Source organism: Piliocolobus tephrosceles, chromosome 6, assembly GCF_002776525.5.
Source record: "Piliocolobus tephrosceles isolate RC106 chromosome 6, ASM277652v3, whole genome shotgun sequence".
Lineage (NCBI taxonomy): Eukaryota > Metazoa > Chordata > Mammalia > Primates > Cercopithecidae > Piliocolobus > Piliocolobus tephrosceles.
The window spans coordinates 111,308,946-111,333,439 of NC_045439.1; the positions used below are offsets into that span (position 1 = coordinate 111,308,946).

A 24,494-nucleotide genomic window follows, 5' to 3' on the forward strand; every position below is an offset into this window, starting at 1 on the left:
TAAGTAAAAGACCACAGATGAGTCCATTCATATAAAGTAGGAAAATCTATGGACAGAAAGTAGATTAGTGGTGGCAGGTGGGATGGAGGATAAGGGGTGATAGCTAAAAGGTATGTGGTTTCTTTTTATTTACTTATCTTTCACTTATTCTGATTAGGAATCTCAAGTTTCCTTTTGAGGTGGTGTAAATGTACTAAAATTGACTATGGCAACGGTTGTGCTATACACATCCACACATAATTTTCTGTGAATAATTAAAATCACTACATTGTAAAATATAAATGGTTGAGTTATATAGTATGTAAACTGTATCTCAATAAAGGTTTAAAAAAGGTGTAAATCTTTAGTAAAGTAATAGATACATTCTTTTTATAACTGTGTTTATTCTGCTTCTATGTAAACATAGGCCACCTTTTGAGACAATGACTTTTAAAAACATAAGCAAATACACACAAATATATACAGATAAACATGAATTAACCCTTCAAAGTAATTAAAAAGAAGACATTTATTCCAACAATTCTTCCATTGCATGAAATACCTCTTTAATATTCTACCTGCATTTGGAACTACCTTCAGAGTATACTGCACAATCCTTTGAATTTTTTTGTGTAGAAAATCTGTTTTTTTTTTTTTTTTTTTTTTTTTGAGATGGAGTTTCACTCTTGTTGACCAGACTGGAGTACAATGGTACAATCTCAGCTCACTGCAACCTCTGCTTCCCAGGTTGAAGCAATTCTGCCTCAGCCTCCGGAGTAGCTGGGATTACAGGTGGCTGCCATCACGCCTGCCTAATTTTTTACATTTTTAGTAGAAACAGGGTTTCACCATGTTGGTCAGGCTGGTCTTGAACTGCTGACCTCAGGTGACCCACCCACCTTGGCCTCCCAAAGTGCTGCGATTACAGGCGTGAGCCACTGCTCCTGGCCTGCTGATCATTTTTTATTTTTTATTTATTTTTTATTTTTGAGACCAAGTTTTGCTCTTGTTGCCCAGGCTGGAGTGCAATGGCGTGATCTTGGCTCACTGTAACCTCCGCCTCCCGGGTTCAAGTGATTCTCCTGCCTCAGCCTCCTGAGTAGCTGGGATTACAGGCATGTGCCACCAGGCCCGGCTAATTTTTTTGTATTTTTAATAGAGATGGGGTTTCTCCATGTTGGTCAGGCTGGTCTTGAACTCCCGACCTCAGGTGATCTGCCCGACTCAGTCTCCCAAAGTGCTGGGATTATAGGCGTGAGCCATCGCACCTGGCATGATTTTCTAATAGCCAAATATTTAAAGCCAAATCTGATGAAAATGAGTAACATTTTTAAAGTCAAATATAAATAATTCTCCAAGCTGTCACTATGCTCAATTTTCTTTATAGCACTTTTCTTAGCCTGGTAATTATCGTACATATTTATTTACTGCCTGTCTTCTCACTAGTATATGAGAGCAGAAATTTATATCACCCACTGCTGTATCACCGGCACCTAAAATAGTACCTGTTAGAAAGTCAGTAAATATGTGATTACCTGGACTCTCAAAATAATTACTCGAAGGGCATTTCTTTATAAATAAATAAAAATTTCTTTATAAATATATAGCTAGTCTCATAATTTTATAGTCACATCTTATATAATTTAGAAATTCTCCAAGTCAGTTGATTGGCACACAAAGTTCAGAAATGTATATTCCTATCTTCCAATCAAAACTTGAGGCAAAATTTTGTTTTGTTTTGTTTTGTTTTTGAGACGGAGTCTCACTCTGTTGCCCAGGCTGGAGTGCAGTGGCGTGACCTCGGCTCACTGCAAGCTCCGCCTCCCAGGTTCATGCCATTCTCCTGTTAAGGCAGTATTTTAAAAAGCTGACAACTCTCTAAGTTTTGGGTGGAAACTATCATGGTAGTACAGTCCTTAAATCAAAGGAATTGGGATTCAAGCACTCAATTTAGTAAGATAAATATTTTTTTGAGACAGAGTCTCGCTCTGTCCCCCAGGCTGGAGTGCAATGATGCGATATTGGTTCACTGCAACCTCCACCTCCCAGATTCAAGCAATTCTCCTGCCTCAGCCTCCCAGGTAGCTGGGATTACAGGTGTCCACCAATGTATCCAGCTACTTTTTTGTATTTTTAGTAGAGATGGTATTTTGCCATGGTAGCCAGGCTATTCTCAAACTCCTGACCTCAGGTGATCCACCAGCCTCGGCCTCCCAAAGTGCTGGGATTACAGGTGTCAGCCACCATGCCCAGCTGATCAATCTTAAATCTACCCATATTAACAAAGTACTCTGACACTGAAAAACAAGCTGTTTCAGGCTACTGAAATGCTGGAAATATTTCCATCCATATCATGTAAAAATATTATTTTCTATCAAAATCACCATACATAATTTTATAAGAATATAGTTGATTTAAACCTCAAAAGGTCCCTTCCACTCAATGTTTAGGGAAAAAAAATAAATCAAACAAAGCCCACTGAGGAAAGAATCATCAATATCAAACCTACCGGATCAACAGAAGGCAAAACATCTTTCTTCTCCAGGCCATCAACTTCATCTTCATCTGTGCTGTATTCTTCCATTGTTTCGCCACTAACAAAGTGGATGACTCTCCTTGGGACTTTTTTCTTTTTTCCTAGGACTCCCAGTTCTACATTTTCAAAGCCTCTTTCGTTACTCATCTATATCGACAATATTTTAAGAAAATGAGAGTTTCAAGTGAGATTAATTTTATTTCATTACACGTGCAAAACTTTTGGTAAGTTTATTGTAGTAAAGAAACAAACAAATCTTTAAGCAGTTTTGGTTTGTTTTAAGACAGGGTCTCACTCTGTTGCCCAGGGTGGAGTACAGTGGCAAGACTATGGCAGACCAAATAAAACCCATTTGTAAACCAAATCTGGAAAGCAGATTATCAGTGTTTTATCTCTGAACTTCCAGATGTCTTGGCCAGTAATACATATGTAACAAAAGAGATTTCTGATAGTAAAAAGATTTCACAAGTTCTTAAAACTATAGTAGTCTATGGAATTTTTTTTCCCCCCCAGACAGGGTCTGGCTGTTGCCTAGGCTGGAGTGCAGTGGTGCAATCATGGCTCACTGCAATCTCAAATTCCTGGCCTCAGGTGATCCTTCCACATTCACCTCCTGAGTACCTGGGACTATAGGAGTGTACCACCACACTTGGCTACTTTTTTTTTCTGTAGAGACAGTGTCTGGCTATGTTGCCCAGGTTGGTCTCCAACTACTGGCCTTAAGCAATCCTCCCACCTCAGCCTCCCGAAGTTTTAGGATTACAGGCATGAGTAACTGTGCCTGAGCTGGAATTCTAATACAAATTTTACTCCTATATATTTATACTATACATATATGTGTGTGTGTATATGTATATATATGTATATATGTATATATATGTGTATATATATGTATATGTATGTGTGTGTGTATATATATAGTGGGAGATGGTGAAGAGCTTCTTTTCATTGTCCTCTTGCCTCAAGTTTAAACTCCTAAGAAAACTGCCTGAAGTTTAAACTTCCAGATTTCAAAAAGGTACACTACACACAATTGTGAAGAAAAATCTGGCAACAGTGGTTACCATAGAAACTAAGATGGGGCAGAAGGTGCAGGCAAGGGAGTAGTCAAAGGAGGGCTTTTATTCTTTTTGCATATACAGGACTAGTGTCATGATTAAAGTCTATGTTCATAGAATTCTCTAGGATAGTCCAGAGTACAAACATTTTGTTCTCTATAAAGATTCTTATGGTTATAAGCAAACATAATTTAAACCCATGACTGCTGTTCAACCACTGGAAAGGCTCTTTGAATTGCTGTTGCAAAGAAAGGATTATACTGATAAAAATAGTGAACTCGTACTGCCCAGTTATGCAAGTATAAGCTACTTTATTTTTATACATTGTTTTCTCTTAAGAAAGGACTTAAGAGAAATTTTTATACATTGTTTTCTCTTAAGAAAGAAAAAACAATTTTTATACATTGTTTTCTCTTAAGAAAGCCCTTTCTAAGAAGGACTTCTAAGGTCCTACTTAGAAAACAGATATGATTCTTCTCTGCCTTTTACCTCCCAAATCTAAGTTTAGTTATTAGCCAGGATCTGAACTGCAGATCATGAAAATTTGGTAACAGGCCAGGCGTGGTAGCTCACACCTGTAATCTCAGCACTTTGGGAGGCTGAGGCAGGAGCATCACACGAGGTCAGGAGTTCCAGACCAGGCTGGCCAACATGGCAAAACCCCACCTTTACTAAAAATACAAAAATCAGCTAGGCATGGTGGTACACATCTGTAATTCCAGCTACTTGGGAGGCTGAGGCATGAGAATCACTTGAACCCAGGAGGTGGTGGCTACAGTGAGCTGAGGTCACACCACTGTACTCCAGCCTGGAAAACAGAGTCAGACTATCTCAAAAAAATAAAAATAAGGCTGGGTGCTGCGGCTCAGGCCTATAATGGCAGCAATTTGGGGGGCTAAGGCAGGTGGGTAACCTGATGTCAGGAGTTGGAGACCAGCCCAGCCAACATGATGAAACCGTCTCCACTAAAAAAACAAAAATTAGCTGGGCATGGTGGCACGCACCTGTAGTCCCAGCTACTCGGGAAGCTGAGGAAGGAGAATCACTTGAACCCAGGAGGTGGAGGTCGTAGTGAGCTGAGATTGTGCCACTGCACTCCAGTCTGGGTGACAGAGCAAGATTCCATCTCAAAAAATAAAAATAATAAATAAACTATCTGAAAAAATAAAATTTGGTAACATAGGCTATCTATGTATTAAACGAAAAAAAGTCACAATTCTCTCTAGCCTGTCCTGAGGGTTCAAACAAATCCCAGCCCTTAACAAGGGAAGATCAGGCCATTTATTGTGTCTATGAAAAAAATAAACAAGTAGTTCACCCAGGACACCTTTCTTTTACCCACCCCCAACCCCCACCAGTTCCCATGCACTGATAACCATCCCTACCCAGTCTCATGTTTCCCCTTGAGATAAAATTTGACTATGGTTGTCCTGACATCAACGTTTCCTTTTGGACCATGACTCTGCTTTTTGGATCCCTTAATTTCCTATGCAAAGGAAAGATAGATGAGCTAAGTTACATCTCCAGTCATCCTACTAACTGGATGGATCTAATGTCAATGCAACAGCTCCAGTCAGCGAATAGAGAGCTCAGATCCTCCACAATATACCACCATGCCCCACCCTATCCCACCCCCAGGACAGAAGAGGCTTCTCACTGTTCCCTCTAGCAATCTCTCATTGGCTTAATTTTTTCCTTCTATGACACAGGCAAAGGAAGGGATGTCAGTGCTCAAAAAGCTTCAGATTTTAGAGTATTTTAGATTAGGGATAATGATTCCAACCTCTATGTGGGAGGTAGGGGTGGAGAGCAATGAAGGAAGCACTAACAGGTAAAACGAACCAGAAAATCATTTGGTACAAAATTCCCAATAATTATATTTTTAAAATATTTTTCTTTTTTTTTTTATTTTTCAAACATCAACTTGAACCAGAAATCCAATAATTACAAATAACAGTTACACTGTGGCTGGGCACTGTGGCTCATGCCTGTAATCCCAGCACTTTGGGAGTCTGAGGCGGGCAGACAACTTGAGGTCAGGAGTGAGACCATCCTGGCTAACATGGTGAAACCCCATGTCTACTAAAAAAATACAAAAATTAGCTGGGTGTGGTGAAGTGTGCCTACAATCCCAGCTACACAGGAGGCTGAGGCAGGAGAATCACTTGAACCTGGGAGGCAGAGGTTGCAGTGAACCAAGATCGCGCCATACACTTCAGCCTGGGCAACAGAGTGAAATTCTGTCTCAAAAAACAAAAAAAGTTACACTGTGAATTTTCCAAATGCTTCATTTTATAAATCTGCAAGTAAGAAAATTTTCACTGCCAATTATGCAAATTCCATAACGAACTCCAAAGATCTGAAAGATAGTTTCACAACACCAGGAAATTATGAAGTACCATGACAATTAACATTTTACTCCATTTTATAGTTAACCAAACTATAAATGTGCTTATCTTTATTCTCAGGATCTGTTTTCTTCTTTTTTGAAAAGGGGTCTTGCTCTGTCATCCAGGCTGGAGTGCCGTGGCGCGATCTTGGCTCAGTGTAACCTCTACCTCCTGGGTTTCAGCGATTCTCCTGCCTCAGCCTCCCAAGTAGCTGGGTCTACAGGTGTGAGCCACAATGCCCAGCTAATTTTTGTATTTTTAGTAGAGATGGGGATTTCATCATGTTAGCCAGGCTAGTCTCCAACTCCTGACCTCAAGTGATCCACTCACCTCAGCCTTCCAAAGTGCTGGAATTATAGGCGTGAGCCATCCCACCCAGCCCAGGATCTGGTTTTAATGGCAATTTTTTTTATATACTCCCACGGCACCCAGACTTCTTTAAAACACATACTAGACTTGGAATGTATTCTTTGTCATCTTCCCCAACTAGGCTATTAGCAACATGGGGGGTAGGTACTGCTATATCTTTCAGCCTAGAGTTCCTGGCACATTACTGTGCTTGGTAACAGAGGTGCCAAATAAATCAATCACTGAGTGGTACTGAAATTTTAACTCTTTTAAAAACACTGAGGCTGAGATTCTGGTTAAAAGTCTATTCAGAGAAGCTGCTGGACAGAATGTCACAACAGAAGGCCAGGCGCGGTGGCTCATGTCTGTAATCCCAGCACTTTGGGAGGCCGAGACGGAGACGGGCGGATCACGAGGTCAGGAGATCGAGACCATCTTGGCTAACACGGTGAAACCTCGTCTCTACTAAAAATACAAAAACTAGCTGGGCGAGGTGGCGGGCGCCTGTAGTCCCAGCTACTCTGGGGGCTGAGGCAGGAGAATGGCGTAAATCCGGGAGGCGGAGCTTGCAGTGAGCTGAGCTCTGGCCACTGCACTCCAGCCCGGGCGACAGAACGAGACTCCGCCTCAAAAAAAAAAACAAAAAAACAAAAACAAAAAAAGAATGTCACAACAGGTACTGGATGGCCTGTTTGGAGGCCTAATTCTAGATCCTGTCTCCCATCTCTTACTCCCTTTCCCTACATTGCACTAGGGATTTCTCAGTTCTGCCAAACTTGGGAAGATAGCGGCCTCTCCCTCCCCTGAGATGTCCACTTCACTGGCTTCTTCTCTCTTACTGTGCTCAACCCCCTGGGCATAGAACTGGAGTTCCCAAATATGTTTCTGATTCAGGAATGTGAATCCAAAAGCACAAAGGGCAAATGAGAAAACGGAACTCATTGGTGTTTAATGAGAAATAAGGATATTTAATATTTAATAATATATATAAGAAATATATAATATTGAATGATAAAATTCCAGAGAGACTACACCAAAACTTAATAGTTACCTTTGGGGAATGACAACATGAAGAAAGGGTGGTGGCGGGGTATTGCTGTGCCTTTTTATCTTTTGTTCTACAGCCTTCTTTACTGTTTAAGTAGTTATTTGTTAACCAAGAATGTGAAAACAACATAATATCACTAACCCAAATCCAAGAGCCTCTCACTTCAAACAACACTCAGCTGGTATGTAAGTACACGTGTGTTTACTTTGCTATTAGATCCAGGGCGGAGGTAGTGATTTAAAAAAAAACAATTCTAGTAACAACAGGAAAAATCAAATTGAAAAACATACGAAGCACCGTGAACTCAAAGGTTAGGTGTAAGTGTACTCGCCAACAACAGGTCTCAACTCAACTGAAAATGACGTGGCTTCCCTATCAATTCATATTTTCCCCTGAATCCCTTCTTAAGTAGGAGGGAAAAAACAAATTCCATGTAGAGTCTGGTATGTGGGAAAGTTGTGTTTTTTGTTTTGGGGTTTTTTTTTTTTTAGTTTTTTATTTAGGAGATGGGTTCTTGCTCTGTTGCCCAGGCTGGATAAGCTTTTGTTAATGCAAATGACATCTTACACTATAAGAGACACACAGAGATATACTCACAGTTTGGGGGAAATCTCTTACTAACATTCAGGTACTTAGTCTCAAAAACGAAGCTACTGAAAAAGCTTCATACTCATGGAGGATGGGAAGAGTTACACACATGAGCAACTCAAGCAACTTTTGTTTGTTTGTTTGTTTGTTTGAGACGGAGTCTTAGCTCTGTCTCCAGGCTGGAGTGCGGGATCTTGCCTCACTGCAACCTCCACCTCCCCGGTTCAAGCGATTCTCCTGCCTCAGCCTCCCGAGTAGCTGGGACTACAGGCAAGCACCACCACGCCAGGCTAATTTTTGTATTTTTAGTAGAGACGGGGTTTCACCATGTTGGCCAGACTGGTCTCGAACTCCTGACCTCAGGTGATCCACTTGCCTCAGCCTCCCAAAGTGTCTTTTTGTCTAATACTGAAAAGTTGAAGACTTAACTCTCTAAACCAGCGCTAGCCACACGTGGCTAATGCGCACTTGAAATGTGGTCAGCCAGAACTGCGATACGCTGTACGTGTAAAATGCACCCAGGATTTAAAAGACTTAGAAAACCCTCCAAAAGAGAATGCAAATACTTCATTAGTAACTTTCATAGGGGCCAGGCGCGGTGGCTCACGCCTGTAATCCAGCACTTTGGGAGTCCGAGGCGGGCGGATCACGAGGTCAGAAGATCTAGACCATCCTGGCTAACACGATGAAACCCCGTCTCTACTAAAAACATAAAAAAGTTAGCCAGGCGTGGTGGCGGGTGCCTGTAGTCCCAGCTACTCCGGAGACTGAGGCAGGAGAATGGCGTAAACCCCGGAGGCTGAGCTTGCAGTGAGCCGAGATCGCGCCACTGCACTCCAGCCCGGGAGAGAGTGAGACTCCGTCTCAATAAATAAATAAATAAATAAATAAATAAATAAATAAATAACTTTCATAGTAATTAAAGGTTGAAATTTTTGATAACTTAGATTAAGATATGCTATTAAAATTAATATCATCGGTTTCACTTTTTTTAAAACGTGGCTACTGGAAAATTTGAAATCACAATTTTCAACGCAGCTTGCATTCTATTTCTGTTGGACGGCGCAGCACGAAGACTTAGTTGCCTCGGGGGTGAAATGCGGATAACACCTACCTCGAGCGGTTACTGTAAGGATTCAGTGAATTAAGGCCGGTAAACGTTTGGCATATGCCAAGCAAAGGGCAGATGCCAAGGCAGGCGCTCGCACTAGAAGAGACTGAGAAGTGGTTGAAGCCGCCCTCACCTGGCTTCCAGCTACTACAAGGACAGCCTTTGGGGGACACGCCTTCCTTCTTCCTCTGGTAGACCAGAAGCTCGACTATCAACCCCGGAACCTAAGGACGCCCTGAGTCTGCTGTGCTGCCAGCCAAGTGGTTGGTGAGTGAGTGGGAGGCCGCTCCTTCCCACAAGCTGGTCTCACTGAGCAGCAACAGGGGTGCAGGGAGGAGGAACTCCAAAACGGGGGCGGCCTGCTCGGAGGACGGCCGGGCAGGCCAAAAGAGCGGCCCGCGGAAAAGGCAAGGAGGCAGCTCGGCTCCCCAGACGCCAGCGTCGGCGGCCCCACCTACCTGCCCCGCAGATTCCCCGAAAGCCGCGGCGGCCGCAACTCCTGAAGCTGCGACGGCCTCTCGTTCCACACGGCCCACTGGCTCCTGGTCCATCGTCGTTGCCAAAACAGGGCTGCTGGCGCTGGCGAGAAAGAGGGTAATGGCCGATAAGCCCACTTCCATCCTCTGCCTCCCCGCCCAGTCGCTGGCCGAGCCCGGCTGTCGGGAACTGGGACTCACCGCAGCGCCGGCCTCGCGCCGCGCCCAGCCAAGTCTCTGGGAAAGGTACTTGCGGGCCTTGAGGGGTGGGGCCGGCCTTAGGGGCGGGGCCGGCCCGCGCCTCGCCTAGCCTGCCTGGCCTCGCACCCCGAAACCTGGCCGACTGCAGTCTGGGAGGCGCAACTACCGGCTCGCGCGGGGCGGGGCGGGGCTTGCGAGGCGTCGCTTCCGGCCAAGCACGCATCCCGAGCCCGTGGATCCCCGCCTGGCACCGCCTGTGACGTCATTCCTGGTACGTGTACCTGAAGCCTGGCATCTGGACCTCGGCGCAGCCCCTCACCAGCTGCGTGCGGGGCAGTCACCCCCGCAGGACGTCGGTGTCTGCATTTGTAAAATGAGGACAGCTGTGTCGTACTTCAAAGGCTAGTGATGGGATGTGGTTGCCGAAAATGTAAAATGTACGGCTTGTGCTGCACTTTCCATTCCTAACGTGGGTGACAGTACAGCCAAAATACCCTCGAAAGAAGAGCCCCAGGCGTGATTTTTGCTTATTCTTGTCTGAAATACTTAAGTATAACTGTAGAAAATGTTAAGTGAAAAGACCTGAAGGAGAGCAAAGGGCAGTAGTAAGCTTCCATCTTGACAAATGAAAGGAGTATTTTCTGTGTCTTAAAGTCGTGTGCGTATGTTAGAGGGGGAGCATCCAAGATTTTTTCCGTCTTTCTCAATGTTCAACCAAAGTAAAAAATCATGCAGTTACTACATGACTTCAACATCAAACAAGTCTGAGGTTCTGCAGGTACATGGTTTATTGTTGTTTTAGCATGACCGTTTTCCCAAATACGTGGGGGTCAAAACCAAAACATATATTATTTTGGCTATGGGAGCCTTCATTTGATACTTTAAATTCCATTTTCATACCAGTCTTAATTCAGAAATGCTCCCTAAAGTTATATGACCTCGTACATGTTTTTCATCATAGCAACAGCAGGCCCAAATATTAAATATTGCTCTCTCTTCTGTGTCAAAGTTCTTCTCCTTATCCTCTGCCTAATGTTCTTGTACACTTCCTATCCTTTGTATAACTAGAACCTAAAAACAAAAACAAAAATTTGAAAAACAAATAATCATTTGAAAACCATCTACACTTTAAAAACTAGTTGGAAATCCATAATGCTCTGTATCCTGGTAACAAAATCAAGTTAGGCTGCTGCTGAAGTAAACAAGTTAGTACATGATCTGACTGTATGGTGTTATCAGCAGGGAGTTGAGACAATCCAAAACAGCAAAACCAAATTCGGCCATAAACTGAAAACAAAAAGAACCAATTGTTAAGACTTCATGAATTGGCATTCATAAACAACACAGTTCTGCATTATATGTATTCAAAATCTCTTCCTTCTTACTGGCAAGCAGGGCAATCAACAATCTTTACTACTAAAAATTTGGGGAATATTTATAAATGCATGATTTTATTTTCCAAAATGGCACTTAAATATCAAATTACAATTTTCTTTTTCTTTCCTTTTTTTTTTTTTTTTTTGTGAAACGGAGTCTTGTCCACACTGGAGTGCAATGGCGCAATCTTGGCGCACTGCAACATCCGTTTCCTGGGTTCAAGCAATTCTCCTGCCTCAGCCTCCCGAGTAACTGGGATTACAGGTGTGCACTACCACGCCCGGCTAATTTTTGTATTGTTAGTAGACCCGGGGTTTCACCATGTTGGCCAGGCTAGTCTCGAACTTCTGACTTCACATGATCCACCCACCTCAGCCTCCCAAAGTGCTGGGATTACAGGTGTGAGCCACCATGCCTGGCCTCAAATTACAATTTTCATTGCCGAAGCAGAATATATTTTTGCAGTTTACAAATGTATTTCTTCGTTTACTGAAAATTCAAAGTACAACTTATATTCTAACTTGAACTGGAAGTATTTCCTAAAAAGTTATTTTTAACACAAATATGCAATTGAAGAGCAGTTTATTACAAATCAACAACTCAAAGCAACATAAAAGCGTAGAAATTCTAATGGTTTTATTTTGGGCATTTATTTTTTTGTCATTATTTCCAAACTGTTATAGCTCAACTAAAAGGCACTAAGGCAGTGTGCCAAGTTTTTCCTTCTTTCACTTTGTAACATAAATTGTATCGTAGCACTATGACAAAAATAAATTCAAATATTATAATTTATCTACTTGAAAACATAATGTGGTCTAAATTTATCATTTAATGATACATATAGAGCCAAAAAAGTAAATTTGGACTGAACCATTTCTGCTTAAGGCTGGGAAAATAAATCTGAATAAAATTTGATAACCAGGAATGTTCATCAAATAATCAAGACATTCTTAGGGTTTTAACATAGCTACATATATATATATATTGATAGAGAATATTTTTTAAGTTATCCGTCAAACAGGACAATATATTTTCATCAAAAATAATGCACAAGAAAAAAAGGTGATAAAAATGCATTTTAGGTTGAGTCTAAGCATAAAGTTTTTTTTTTTTTTTTTTTTTAGACAGGACCTTACTGTATCACCCAGGCTGGAGTGCAGTGGCACAATCACGGCTCACTGCAGACTCAGATGATCCTCCCACCTCAGCCTCCTGAGTACCTGACGTGCACCATCACACCTGGCTAATTTTTGTATTTTTTGTAGAGATGAGGTTTCGCCATGTTGCCCAGGCTGAAGAAGTTATTAAAATCATGGTAGTGATTTCACTTATGGAGCACAATATGCCAGGTACTTTGTATTAACTTGTATTAACTCTTATTCCTCACAACAATTCTGAGATATTACTGTAACTACCAACATGTTACAGATGAGGAAACAAAGTCTCAGAGAGGTTAAGCAACTTGCTCCAGTGACACAGCTGGTAAGCAGCAGAGCCAGGATTGAAACCCAGGCAGTCTGATTCTACCACCTACACATTTAGCCATTCTGCCCCATTAAGAATGAAAACGTCAAAAAATACAAGGCCAGTAAGTGTTAGAAAGGCAAGAAATTTCTACACCAAAGGTGAGTGTTATTTGGAAAGATTTGGATGGAAGTGAGTAAAGTGTGTTTCTTTTTAAAAGTCTGTTAGTGACCGGGCGTGGTGGCTCAAGCCTGTAATCCCAGCACTTTGGGAGGCCGAGACGGGCGGATCACGAGGTCAGGAGATCGAGACCATCCTGGCTAACACAGTGAAACCCCGTCTCTACTAAAAAATACAAAACACTAGCCTGGCGAGGTGGCAGGCGCCTGTAGTCCCAGCTACTCAGGAGGCTGAGGCAGGAGAATGGTGTAAACCTGGGAGACGGAGCTTGCAGTGAGCTGAGATCTGGCCACTGCACTCCAGCCTGGACGACAGAGCAAGACTCTGTCTCAAAAAAAAAAAAGTCTGTTAGTAAGCTTTAAATCTCTATATGTAAGAAGCAGATTAAAATACCATGTGAATTTTTAGATTTGATGTTATGTAAGCTTTTTGTTTTGTTAATTAAAATTTGGTCAGGTTTTGTGTTTGTGTGTGTGTGTGGTGAGAATATACCAATGATATCTACCAAAATATTTTTTGAGACAGTCTCACTATCACCCAGGCTGGAGTGCAGTGGCATGCTCTTGGTTCACTGCAGCCTCAATCTCCTAGGCTCAAGTGATCCTCCCACCTCAGGTCCCAAGCTGGGACTACAGGCACACATCACCACACCTTGCTAATTTTTGTATTTTTACTAGAAACGGGGTTTCACCATGCTGGCCAGGCTGGTCTCAAACTCCTGACCTCAAGTGATCCACCCGCCTCAGCCTGTGAGCCACCGTGCCCGGCCTAGAATTTTCTGTATGGTATTAGGCATAAAATACTAGCTTTCTTTGCACACTCTGCCTAGACTCAGTAATTTTAATGTTGGAGAGCTATGCATCTTTTTTTTTTTTTTTTTTTGAGACGGAGTCTCGCTCTGTCGCCCAGGCTGGAGTGCAATGGCTGGTTCTCAGCTCACTGCAAGCTCCACCTCCCGGGTTTATGCCATTCTCCTGCCTCAGCCTCCGAGTAGCTGGGACTACAGGCGCCCGCCACCTCGCCCGGCTAGTTTTTTGTATTTTTTAGTAGAGACGGGGTTTCACCGTGTTAGCCAGGATGGTCTCGATCTCCTGACCTCGTGATCCGCCCGTCTCGGCCTCCCAAAGTGCTGGGATTACAGGCTTGAGCCACTGCGCCCAGCAGAGCTATGCATCTTAATCTAAAATCTGTAGAACCCTAAGGGTCTTCTAATAAGAATCTGTAACAAATATAAAGATATAATCCTTTTTTTTTTTCTTTTTTAGACAGAGTCTTGCACTGTCACCCGAGCTGGAGTGCAATGGCGCGATCTCGGCTCACTACAACCCCCGCCTCCCAGGTTCATGGGATTCTCCTGCCTCAGCCTCCCAAGTAGCTGGGATTACAGGAGCACACCACCACATCTGGCTTATTTTTTGTTTTTTGTTTTGTTTTGTTTTGTTTTGAGATGGAGTCTGTCACCCAGGCTGGAGTGCAGTGGCGTGATCTCAGCTCACTGCAAGCTCTGCCTCCTGAGTTCATGCCATTCTCTTGCCTCAGCCTCCCTAGTAGCTGGTACTACAGGTGTCTGCCACCATGCCCAGCTAATTTTTTTGTATTTTTAGTAGAGACGGGGTTTCACTATGTTAGCCAGGATGGTCTCGATCTCCTGACCTTGTGATCTGCCCGCCTCAGCCTCCCAAAGTTCTGGGATTACAGGCCTTGAGCCACCGCGCCCGGCCTGTTTTTTGTATTTTAGTAGAGATGGGGTTTCACTATGTTGGCCAGACTGGTCTTGAACTCCTGACATGGTGATCCTGCCACCTTGGCCACCCAAAGTGCTGGGATTACAGGTGTGAGCCACCGTGCCTGGCAAAGATATAATCCTTTAAGGGATTATATTATTGATTCTGTTAAAGATAAATTACCTTTATTATAATAAAGACATAATCCTTGAAAGGATTGTATTATTGATCTTTAAAGATATAATTAAGAATGCCTCACCTCTCAGAGCAAGATCGTGCTTTTTTTTTTTAACACAGTAAGAGGAAATTGCAAAAAAACAAGGGATACACATCAACTGAAGAGTTTCACACTTTTTTTCTTTTTTTTTGAGACGGAGTCTTGCTCTGTCGCCCAGACTGAAGTGCAGTGGCCTGATCTTGGCTCACTGCAAGCTCCGCCTCCCGGGTTTACGCCATTCTCCTGCCTCAGCCTCCCCAGTAGCTGGGACTATAGGCGCCCGCCACCTCGCCCGGCTAGTTTTTTTGTATTTTTTTAGTAGAGATGGGGTTTCACCGTGTTAGTCAGGATGGTCTCGATCCCCTGACCTAGTGATCCGCCCGTCTCGGCCTCCCATAGTGCCGGGATTACAGGCTTGAGCCACCACGCCCGGCCGAGTTTCACACTCTTATTTCCTACCAAGTGAAATGTCAAGAAACATGCAGTTATTTCTTATACCAGTTCTGACCCAGAATTGAGATTATGAACCCCTTAATTGATTTCCCAGGGTCAGAAAGCATGGGCCAATGATGATATCCAATAACAATTCCTACCTCTTTTGGGTAACTGAGGAACAAGTTTCCCTTTCTATATAAAAGCATAAAACACAAGCAAACATGATTCCTGAAATATGGAAATATGCAGACATTATATGTTCTCACTTGATGCAGATATGAGACCTCTCTCTGGAAAAAGGTTCACAAAACTTTAGCATATCTTGCTTAAGAAAAATAATCCACAGTCACAGGCTGCAAAGGAAAAGCCTATATGCAGCAATGTCAGCGGAATCTCAGACCTCAGGTAGGGGAGTTTCTTAGTGTCAGATTCAACTCAATCATCCCTCTTACAAACAAGTATTACTGTGCAATTTCTTGGCTGTTTTTCCACTTATGATCCAAGTGGTACCAAGAATGCACTGTGTTAGGCTAATGGGAGAACCTTTTAAGCCAAGTGAAGCTAAAAGATACAACATGCTCTTCAAATGAAGAGAGAAAAACGTAATGAAAGGACTGCAGAAAGTAGCATATGCATGTCAAACTCAAAAGAACCTGTATGGCAGTCAGCACCACATTAATAAAAGGAAATAATACCATAGTTACCAACTTACAAGGCATATTTTTACTTTAAAAGACTCCAAAATTGGCTAGGCGCGGTGGCTCACGTCTGTAATCCCAGCACTTTGGGAGGTCGAAGTGGGCGGATCATGGTCAGGAGATTGAGACCATCCTGGCTAACATGGTGAAACCCCGTCTTTACCAAAAATACAAAAAATTAGCCGGGTGTGGTGGCGGGTGCATGTAGTCCCAGCTACTCAGGAGGCTGAGCAGGAGAATGGTGTGAACCTGGGAGGTGGAGCTTGCAGTGAGCCGAGATCGTGCCACTGCACTCCAGCCTGGGCGACAGAGCACAACTCCGTCTCAAAAAAAAACTCCAAAAATTATATTGTATTAAATATGCCCATATTACAGATAAAGGCCAGTACAAGAGAAATACGGTTTAGGGTCTTAGGTGAGCAATTACTGAACACTGAGTACCTACCTACCCCTAGTGGCAAAGTGTGAAGGAAACTATCATAGCAAGATTTCATAGTGCATCCATTAACTACAAAATTAGCTACAAAAATAAGCCAAAGTCTACCCAACTGACTTAAAGGTAAAGTTTAAATTAATCCTCAGCATGTGAGGTGTAAACTCATCATTCCTACAAATCATGCCTCAAAAACAAAGAATGTACTAGGTTCAAGCTTCATGTCACCCCTAAATGTTTGGAACGTGATAATTAGAACTTGGGGCAGAATTTTGAGGATGATGACTAATCTAGTGAATCCAAAGAATGATAGTGATAAGGAGATCAAATCATATAGACTTTAGCTATGATGATGGCCTTCTGGTTTTGGATATGATCATTTACTTGGCTTTACCAATAACTATTCATTTATCAATAACTATTCCTAAGTCTTGAGGAAGATCAGTAATTATATTGTTATTTAACCATGATTGTCACTGACATGGTTGTTTTTATTAGACCTCATTCAAATTCTCTGGCTGCTCTCTGTATTCAAATAGTAAAATATTTTACTCTACATAAGCATCAAGTTGAAATTCCTTCACATTTTAATTTTCAATACTTTGTTCCATCTTTTTACTGAAATATTTGCTTGTATGTGTATACATACCAGAGCTACCTGTAAAATAAAGTCATTCAAATTTATTTTATATTATGGTTTGCTGTTTATATTTTCTAAATTCACTAAAATACTAATATATTAATTTTACTGTTACATTAATAAGCATATTATGGGGCTTTACTTCCAGCAAATTTCCTGGTTTTGTTGCCACCTGTTTATCATTATTCATATATAACATATTTCTTTTTAGTTACGTGATACTGTGTTTCACATTACTAATAACATTAGTACATTATTACTGCATATTAGAACTTAGAACTTACTCTCACATTGTAACATATTGTATTTACTTGAACAAAATAATGGTTTATGTAACACAGTTATTGCATGATAAAAAGAACTTGATTTTTTCCAAAAAATTTCTACAGAAAATTGTGATGCATCGGGCATAGATATACCTTTGTATCTTATATACCATTAAATATGATAGTTTCAGAACACTGACATCTATCACATTTAAATCGTTAATTTCTGTCAGGGCAGCGTGGCTTATGCCTGTAATGCCAGCACTTCTGGGAGGCAAAGGCAGGAGGATAACTTGAGCCTGAGAGTTCAAGACCAGCCTGGGTAACACAGTGAGACGTCTCCACAAAAAATTAAAAAATTTGGGGCTGGGCGTGGTGGCTGACGCCAGTAATCCCAGCACTTTGGGAGGCCAAGGCGGGCGGATCATGAGGTCAGGAGATCGAGACCATCCTGGCTAACACGGTGAAACCCCGTCTCTACTAAAATTCCAAAAAAAAATTAGCTGGGTATGGTGGCGCATGCCTGTAGTCCCAGCTACTCGGGAGGTTGAGGCAGGAGAATGGCGTGAACCTGGGAGGTGGAGCTTGCAGTGAGCCCAGATCACGCCACTGCACTCCAGCCTAGGTGACAGAGCGAGACTCTGTCTCAAAAAAAATTAAAAATTGGCCGGGCACAGTGGGTTACACCTGTAATCCCAGCATGCTGGGAGGCCGAGGCAGGTAGATTACTTGAGGTCAGGAATTTGAGACCAGCCTGACCAACATGGTGAAAACCCATCTTTTTTTTTTTTTTTTTTTTTTGAGACAGAGTCTCACTCTGTCACCCAGGCTGGAGTGCAGTGACACAGTCTTAGCTCACTGCAACCTCCACCTCCCAGGTTCAAGCAATTCTACTGCCTCAGCCTCCCAAGTGGCTGCGACTACAGGCACATGCCTCCACACCCAGTTAATTTTTGTAATTTTAGTAGAGACGGGGTTTCACCATGTTGGCCAGGCTGGTCTTGAACTCCTGACCTCAGGTGATCTGCCTGCTTCAGCCTCCCAAAGTGCTGGGATTACAGGCGTGAGTCACCCATCTCTACTAAAAATACAAAAATTAGCTGGGTGTGGTGGCACATGCCTGTCGTCCCAGCTACTTGGGAGGCTGAGGCAGGAGAATTACTTGAACACAGGAGATGGAGGTTGCAATGAGCTGACATTGTGCCTCTGCACTTCAGCCTGGGTGACAGAGTAAAACTCCATCTCAAAAAATAAATGAAATAAAATAAAAAATTAGCTGCGTGTTGTGGCACACTCTTATAGTCCCAACTACTCAGGAGACTGAGGTGGGAGGATTGCCTAAGCCCAGGTCAAGATTGCAGTGAGCCATGACTGCACCATTGCACTCCAGCCTGGGTGACAGAGCAAAGACCCTGTCTCAAAAAAAAAATATATTAATAATAAATAAAAAGTCATTCATTTCCCCTTCATTTTGTAGTTTGTTGATATTTAATTTCTCAATTTGTTGTTGTCTTATAATTACATGAGTACTGTAAGCTTAAGGAAGCTATACCTAGTTTTATGGTTACATATATTTAACATTATAGTAAAATTCAGGAAGAATTCAATGTTGTACAGTATTACAGCTAGCTAGTGGTCTAAGTTGGGAGTATATCAAAAAAAACAATGGAGTTGATTTTAACAATAGTGAAAAACAAATGGAAATTTGTTCAAATTATTATTTTTATTTTCTTTTGAGATGGAGTCTCGCTCTGTCACCCAGACTCGAGTGCAGTGGCACGATCTTGGCTCACTGCAAGCTCCGCCTCCCAGGTTCCCGCCATTCTCCTGCCTCAGCCTCCTGAGTAGCTGGGACTACAGGCGCCCACCACCACACCCAGCTAATTTTTTGTATTTTTAGTAGAGACAGGGTTTTATCATGTTAGCCAGGATGGTCTCGATCTGACCTCGTGATCCACCTGCCTCAGCCTCCCAAAGTGCTGGGATTACAGATGCAAGCCACCGTGTCCGACCCCTTGTTCAAATTATTAAAGGATTTAATTTTGGTATTTGGTTTGGCTGTGTCCCCACCCAAATCTCATCTTGAATTGTAGCTCCCATAATTCCCACGTGTTGTGGAAGGGACCTGGTGGGAAGTAATTGAATCATGGGGGCAGTTTACCCCATACTGTTCTCATGGTAGCAAATAAGTCTCATGAGACTTATTACCTTGGTTTTATAAGGGGAAACTCCTTTTGCTTGGTTCTTATTATCTCCTGTTTACCGCCATGTAAGATGTACCTTTCGCCTTCCACCATAATTGTGAGGCCTCCCCAACCACATGGAACTGAGTCAATTAAACCTTTTGCATTATAAATTACCCAGTCTTGGGTATGTCTTTATCAGCAGCATGAAAACAGACTAATACAGTAAGCTGGTACTGGTAGAGTGGAGTGCTGCTGTAAAGATACCCAAAAATGTTTAAGCAACTTTGGAACTGGGTAACAGGCAGAGGTTGGAACAGTCTGGAGGGCTCAGAATAAGACAGGAAAACGTAGGAAAGTTTGGAACTTCCTAGAGATTTGTTAAATGGCTTTGACCAAAATGCTGATAAATGACATAGACAATGAAATCCAGGCTGAGGTGGTCTCAGATGGAGATGAGGCATTTGTTGGGAACTGGAGTAAAGGTGACCCTTGCTATCTTTAGCAAAAAGGCTGGCAGTATTTTGCCTCTGCCCTGGAGATTTGTGGAACTTTGAACTTGAGGGAGATGACTTAGGGTATCTGGTGGAAGAAATTTTTTTTTTTTGAGATGGAGTCTTACTGTGTTACCCAAGCTGGAGTGCAGTGACACGATCTTGGCTCACTGCAACCTCCACCTCCTGGGTTCAAGTGATTCTTCTGCCTCAGCCTCCCAAATAGCTGGGACTACAGGTGCATGCCACCATGCCCAGCTAATTTTTGTATTTTTAGTAGAGACAGGGCTTCACCATGTTGGCCAGGATAGTCTCGATCTCTTGACCTCGTGATCTGCTAGCCTCAGCCTCCCAAAGTGCTGGGATTACAGGCGTAAGCCACTGTGCCCAGCCTCTGGCGGAAGAAATTTCTAAGCAGCAAACCATTCAAGAGGTGACTTGGGTGCTGTTAAAAGTATTCCATTTTAAAAGGGAAACAGAGAATAAAAATTCAGAAAATTTGCAGCCTATGTGATAGAAAAGAAAAACCCATTTTCTGAGGAGAAATTCAAGCTGGCTGCAGAAATTTGCATAAGTAATGAGGAGCTGCCAGGTGTGGTGGCTCATGCCTGTAATCCCAGCACTTTGGGAGGCTGCAGTGGGCAGATCACCTGAGGTTGGGAGTTTGAGACCAGCCTGACCCACGTGGAGAAACTCTGTCTCTACTAAAAATACAAAATTAGCCAGATGTGGTGGCATGTACCTGGAATCCCAGCTACTCAGGAGGCTCAGGTAGGAGAATCACTTGAACCCAGGAGGCAGAGGCTGTGGTAAGCCAAGATTGTGCCATTGCAATCCAGCCTGGGCAAGAAGAACAAAACACTGTCTCAAAAAAAAAGGGGGGAGGGGGGCAAATGTTAACTACCAAGACAGTGGGGAAAATGTCTCCAGAGCATGTCAGAGAACTTTGCAGCAGCCCCTCCCATCACAGGCCCAGAGGCCTAGGAGAAAAAAATGGTTTTGTGAGCTGGGCTCAGGGCCCCCTGCTGTGTGCAGCCTTGGGACTTGGTGCCATGTCCCAGCCACTCTAGCCATGGCTAAAATGTACCAAGGTACAACTCAGGCCATGGCTTCAGAGGGTGCAAGTACCAAGCCTTGGCAGCTTCCACGTGGTGTTGAGCCTGTTAGTGCAGAAAAGTCAAGAACTGAGGTTTGGGAACCTGCACCTAGATTTCAGAGGATATATGGAATCGCTTAGATGTCCAGGCAGAAGATTGCTGCAGGAGCAGGGCCCTCACAGAGAACCTCTGCTAGGGCAGTGCAGAAGGGAAATGTGGGGTTGGAGCCCCCACACAGAGTCCCTACTGGGGCACTACTTAGTGGAGCTGTGAGAAGAGGGCCACCATCCTCCAGATCCCAGAGTGGTAGATCCGCCAACTGCTTGCACTGTGCACCTAGAAAAGCCACAGCCAACACCAGCCTGTGAAAGCAGCTGGGAGGGGGGCTGTTCCCTGCAAGGCCACAGGGGCACAGCTGCCCAAGGCTGTGGGAGCCCACCTCTTACATCAGCATGACATGGATGTATGACAAAAGAGTCAAAAATCATTTTGGAGCTTTGAGATCTGACTGCCCCACTGGATTTCGGACTTGCATGGGACCTGTAGCCCCTTTGTTTTGGCCAATTTCTCCCATTTGCAATGGCTGTATTTACCCAATGCCTGTACCCCCATAGTATCTAGGAAGTAACTAACTTGCTTTTGATTTTACAGGCTCAAAGGTGGAAGGGACTTGCCTTGTCTCAGATGAGACTTTGGATGTGGACTTTTGAGTTAATGCTGAAATGTTAAGCAAGTTAAGCAGTTAAGACTGTGGGGGCTGCTGGGAAGGCATGATTGGTTTTGAAATGTGAGGACATATTTGGGAGGGACCAGAGGGTCTGTGGACCTGGTGGTACATAAATGAATCATAGAGGTGGTTTCCCCCATACTGTTCTCATAGTAGTGAATGAGTCTCATGAGAACTGATGGTTTTTTAAGGGGATACCCCTTTTGCTTAGTTCTTTCTCTCGTCACCATGTAAGATGTGCCTTTTGCCTTCCACCATGATTGTGAGGCCTCCTCAGCCACCTGGAACTGTAAGTCCATTAAACCTCATTTTCATTACAAATTACCCAGTCTTGGGTATGTCTTTATCAGCAGCATCAAAACAGATTAATACAGGTATATAGTACTTAGGCTGTGAAACATCACTTCAATAAAAACTGTGAGAACTGAAGGATAGCTTTTAAAATGTCAATTTGAGGACCTAATGGAATCAGAATTTTAAAGAATATTTTCAATTTCCTCATTTTAGCATAAAAAGAAAAAGGGAAGCTGAACAAAGTATCCTAGACCTTTAGTAGTCCTTTATTTATTTATTTACTTAATTTTTAGAGACAGGGTCTGTCACCCAGGTTGGAGTGCAGTGATGTGATTTTGGCTCACTGCAGCCTTGACCTCCAAGGCTCAAGCGATCCTCCTGCCTCAGCCCCCCAGGTAGCTGGGACTACAGGCGCACACCACTATGCTGGGCTAGTTTCTGTTTTTTTTTGTTTTTGTTTTTTTTTTTTAGACTACAGTCTCACTCTGTCTCACCCAGGCTGGAGTGCAGTGTTGTTGTGATCTTGGCTCACTGCAACTTCTGCCTCCCAGGTTCAAGTGATTCTCGTGCCTCAGCCTCCTGAGTAGCTGGGATTACAGGCCACCATGCCCAGCTAATTTTTGTATTTGTGGTAAAAACAGGGTTTCACCATGTTGGCTAGACTGGTCTCAAACTCCTAACCTCAAGTGACCCATCCGCCTTGGCCTCCCAAAGTCCTGGTTTTACAGGTATGAGCCATCACGCCCAGCCTAATTTCTGTATTTTGTAGCAGTGGAATTTCACCATGTTGTCCAGGCTGGTCTGCAACTCCTCGGCTCAAGTGATCTGCCCACCTCAGCCTTCCAAAGTGCTGGGATTACAGGCATGAGCTACTGCATTCAGTTGTTTTTTAGATGAGGTCTCCCTATGTTGCCAAGGCTGGAGTGCAGTGACTATTCATCAGCAGTGACTATTCATAAATGATCATAGTTTGTTGTGACCACCAACTCCTGGACTCCAGCAATTGACTGATTCGCCCACCTCAGCCTCACAAGTAGCTGGTACTACAGGTGTGTGTCAATGTCTTGTCACTGTGCCTGTCTTATTACTGTTATTGTTGCTTCTGAAAAATATAGTTTGTGTCAGACACACAAATATTTAAAACTATGCCTGAAGCCATCAAGGTTATTATGGCCAAAGGTTTCAATTTCCTTTTTTGGTCAAAATGCAAAATTGATACCCTGAGAACAGAGTCACAAACTTGTACCTAGAAAAGGTAGCATGCATCAGTTTAATAAGAAACTACTTTGGAGAACAGTATTTTCTCTGTTGTCAAATGTCTATAGCTTAATAAGATTTCTGCAGAACACAAGATACATCATTTTAACATGGTATAAAATTTTCCACAGGATTATTCTAGTCTTTAGCAGAAAAACTAGTGGGATATAAAATCTCTGCCCAAGTTAACAAAAAAAATCTCAATTGCATTCTTTTTTTTTTTGGAGATGAAGTTTCACGTTTTTGTTGCCCAGGCTGGAGTACAGTGGTCCAATCTCACTGCAACCTCTGCCTCCCGGATTCAATCGACTCTACTGCCTCAGCTTCTCAAGTAGCTGGGATTCCAGGCGCCCACCACCACACCCGGCTAATTTTTAAAAAATTTTATTAGACACGGGGTTTCACCATGTTGGCCAGGCTGGTCTTGAACTCCTGAACTCATAATCCACCCGCCTCGGCCTCCCAAAGTGCTGGGATTACTGGCGACAAGATCTTTTTTAAATATGTGAGTCAGAAAAAATTAGCACCATAAAAACTGTTTCTTTCATTCTTACTTCTACAAATCAATTGCTTGCTGAAGATCAGTTCATACTAATTCAAAATACACTGTAATACCATATATATTATCTTCTTGCTGTCAATAATAGGCATAATATTAATAAATTATTCCAGTATTTTCAATTCCTTAATTTATTTAAAAGCCACTGTTCTAAATGAACCACGCAGCAATCCAAGATAACCAAAAACCAAATCAACTATGTCACAGTTTCATGAATTATGTTTTTAACTTTCATTTTGGGTTCAGGTCATTTTTTTTTTTTTTGAGACAGAGTCTTGCCCTATTGCCCAGGCAGGAGTGCAATGGTGCGATCTTGGCTTACCACAACCTCCGCCTCCTGAGTTCAAGCAATTCTCCCGCCTCAGCCTCCCAAGTAGCTGGGACTACTACGTGCATGCCACCATACCCAGCTAATTCTTTTGTATTTTTGGTTGAGATGGGGTTTCACTATGTTAGCCAAGCTGGTCTCAAACTCCTGACCTCATGATCTGCCCGCCTGGGCCTCCCAAAGTGCTGGGATTACAGGCGTGAGCCACTGTGCCTGGCCTTTTTTTTTTGGGGGGGGGACAGTTTTGCTCTTGTCTCACAGGCTGGAGTGCAATGGCACTATCTTGGCTCACTGTCTCAGCCTCTCAAGTAGCTGAGATTACAAGTGTCTGCCACCACGCCTAGCAAATTTTTATATTTTCAATAGAGGCAGGGTTTTGCCATGTT

General features: G+C 42.9%; 1 protein-coding gene across 4 annotated transcripts in view; it reads right to left on the reverse strand.

Moving 5' to 3' along the window:
- The window catches only part of FAM177A1 (family with sequence similarity 177 member A1), a 41,218-nt gene extending 30,175 nt beyond the window's left edge, over window positions 1-11,043 (reverse strand). The window contains exons 1-3 of one of the 4 annotated variants that reach the window (XM_023227463.3): window positions 9,736-11,011; window positions 9,517-9,637; window positions 2,489-2,662 (exon numbers count right to left, since the gene is read on the reverse strand). In XM_023227463.3, the coding sequence (XP_023083231.1) occupies window positions 2,489-2,662; window positions 9,517-9,609 (267 nt within the window). In that variant the 5' untranslated portion in view covers window positions 9,610-9,637; window positions 9,736-11,011. Of the gene's footprint in view, window positions 1-2,488; window positions 2,663-9,516 lie in introns of all 4 variants that reach the window. The other 3 variants (XM_023227465.3, XM_023227462.3, XM_023227464.3) reach the window with 3 other exon arrangements.
- Between the last annotated feature and the right edge of the window lie 13,451 nt (window positions 11,044-24,494).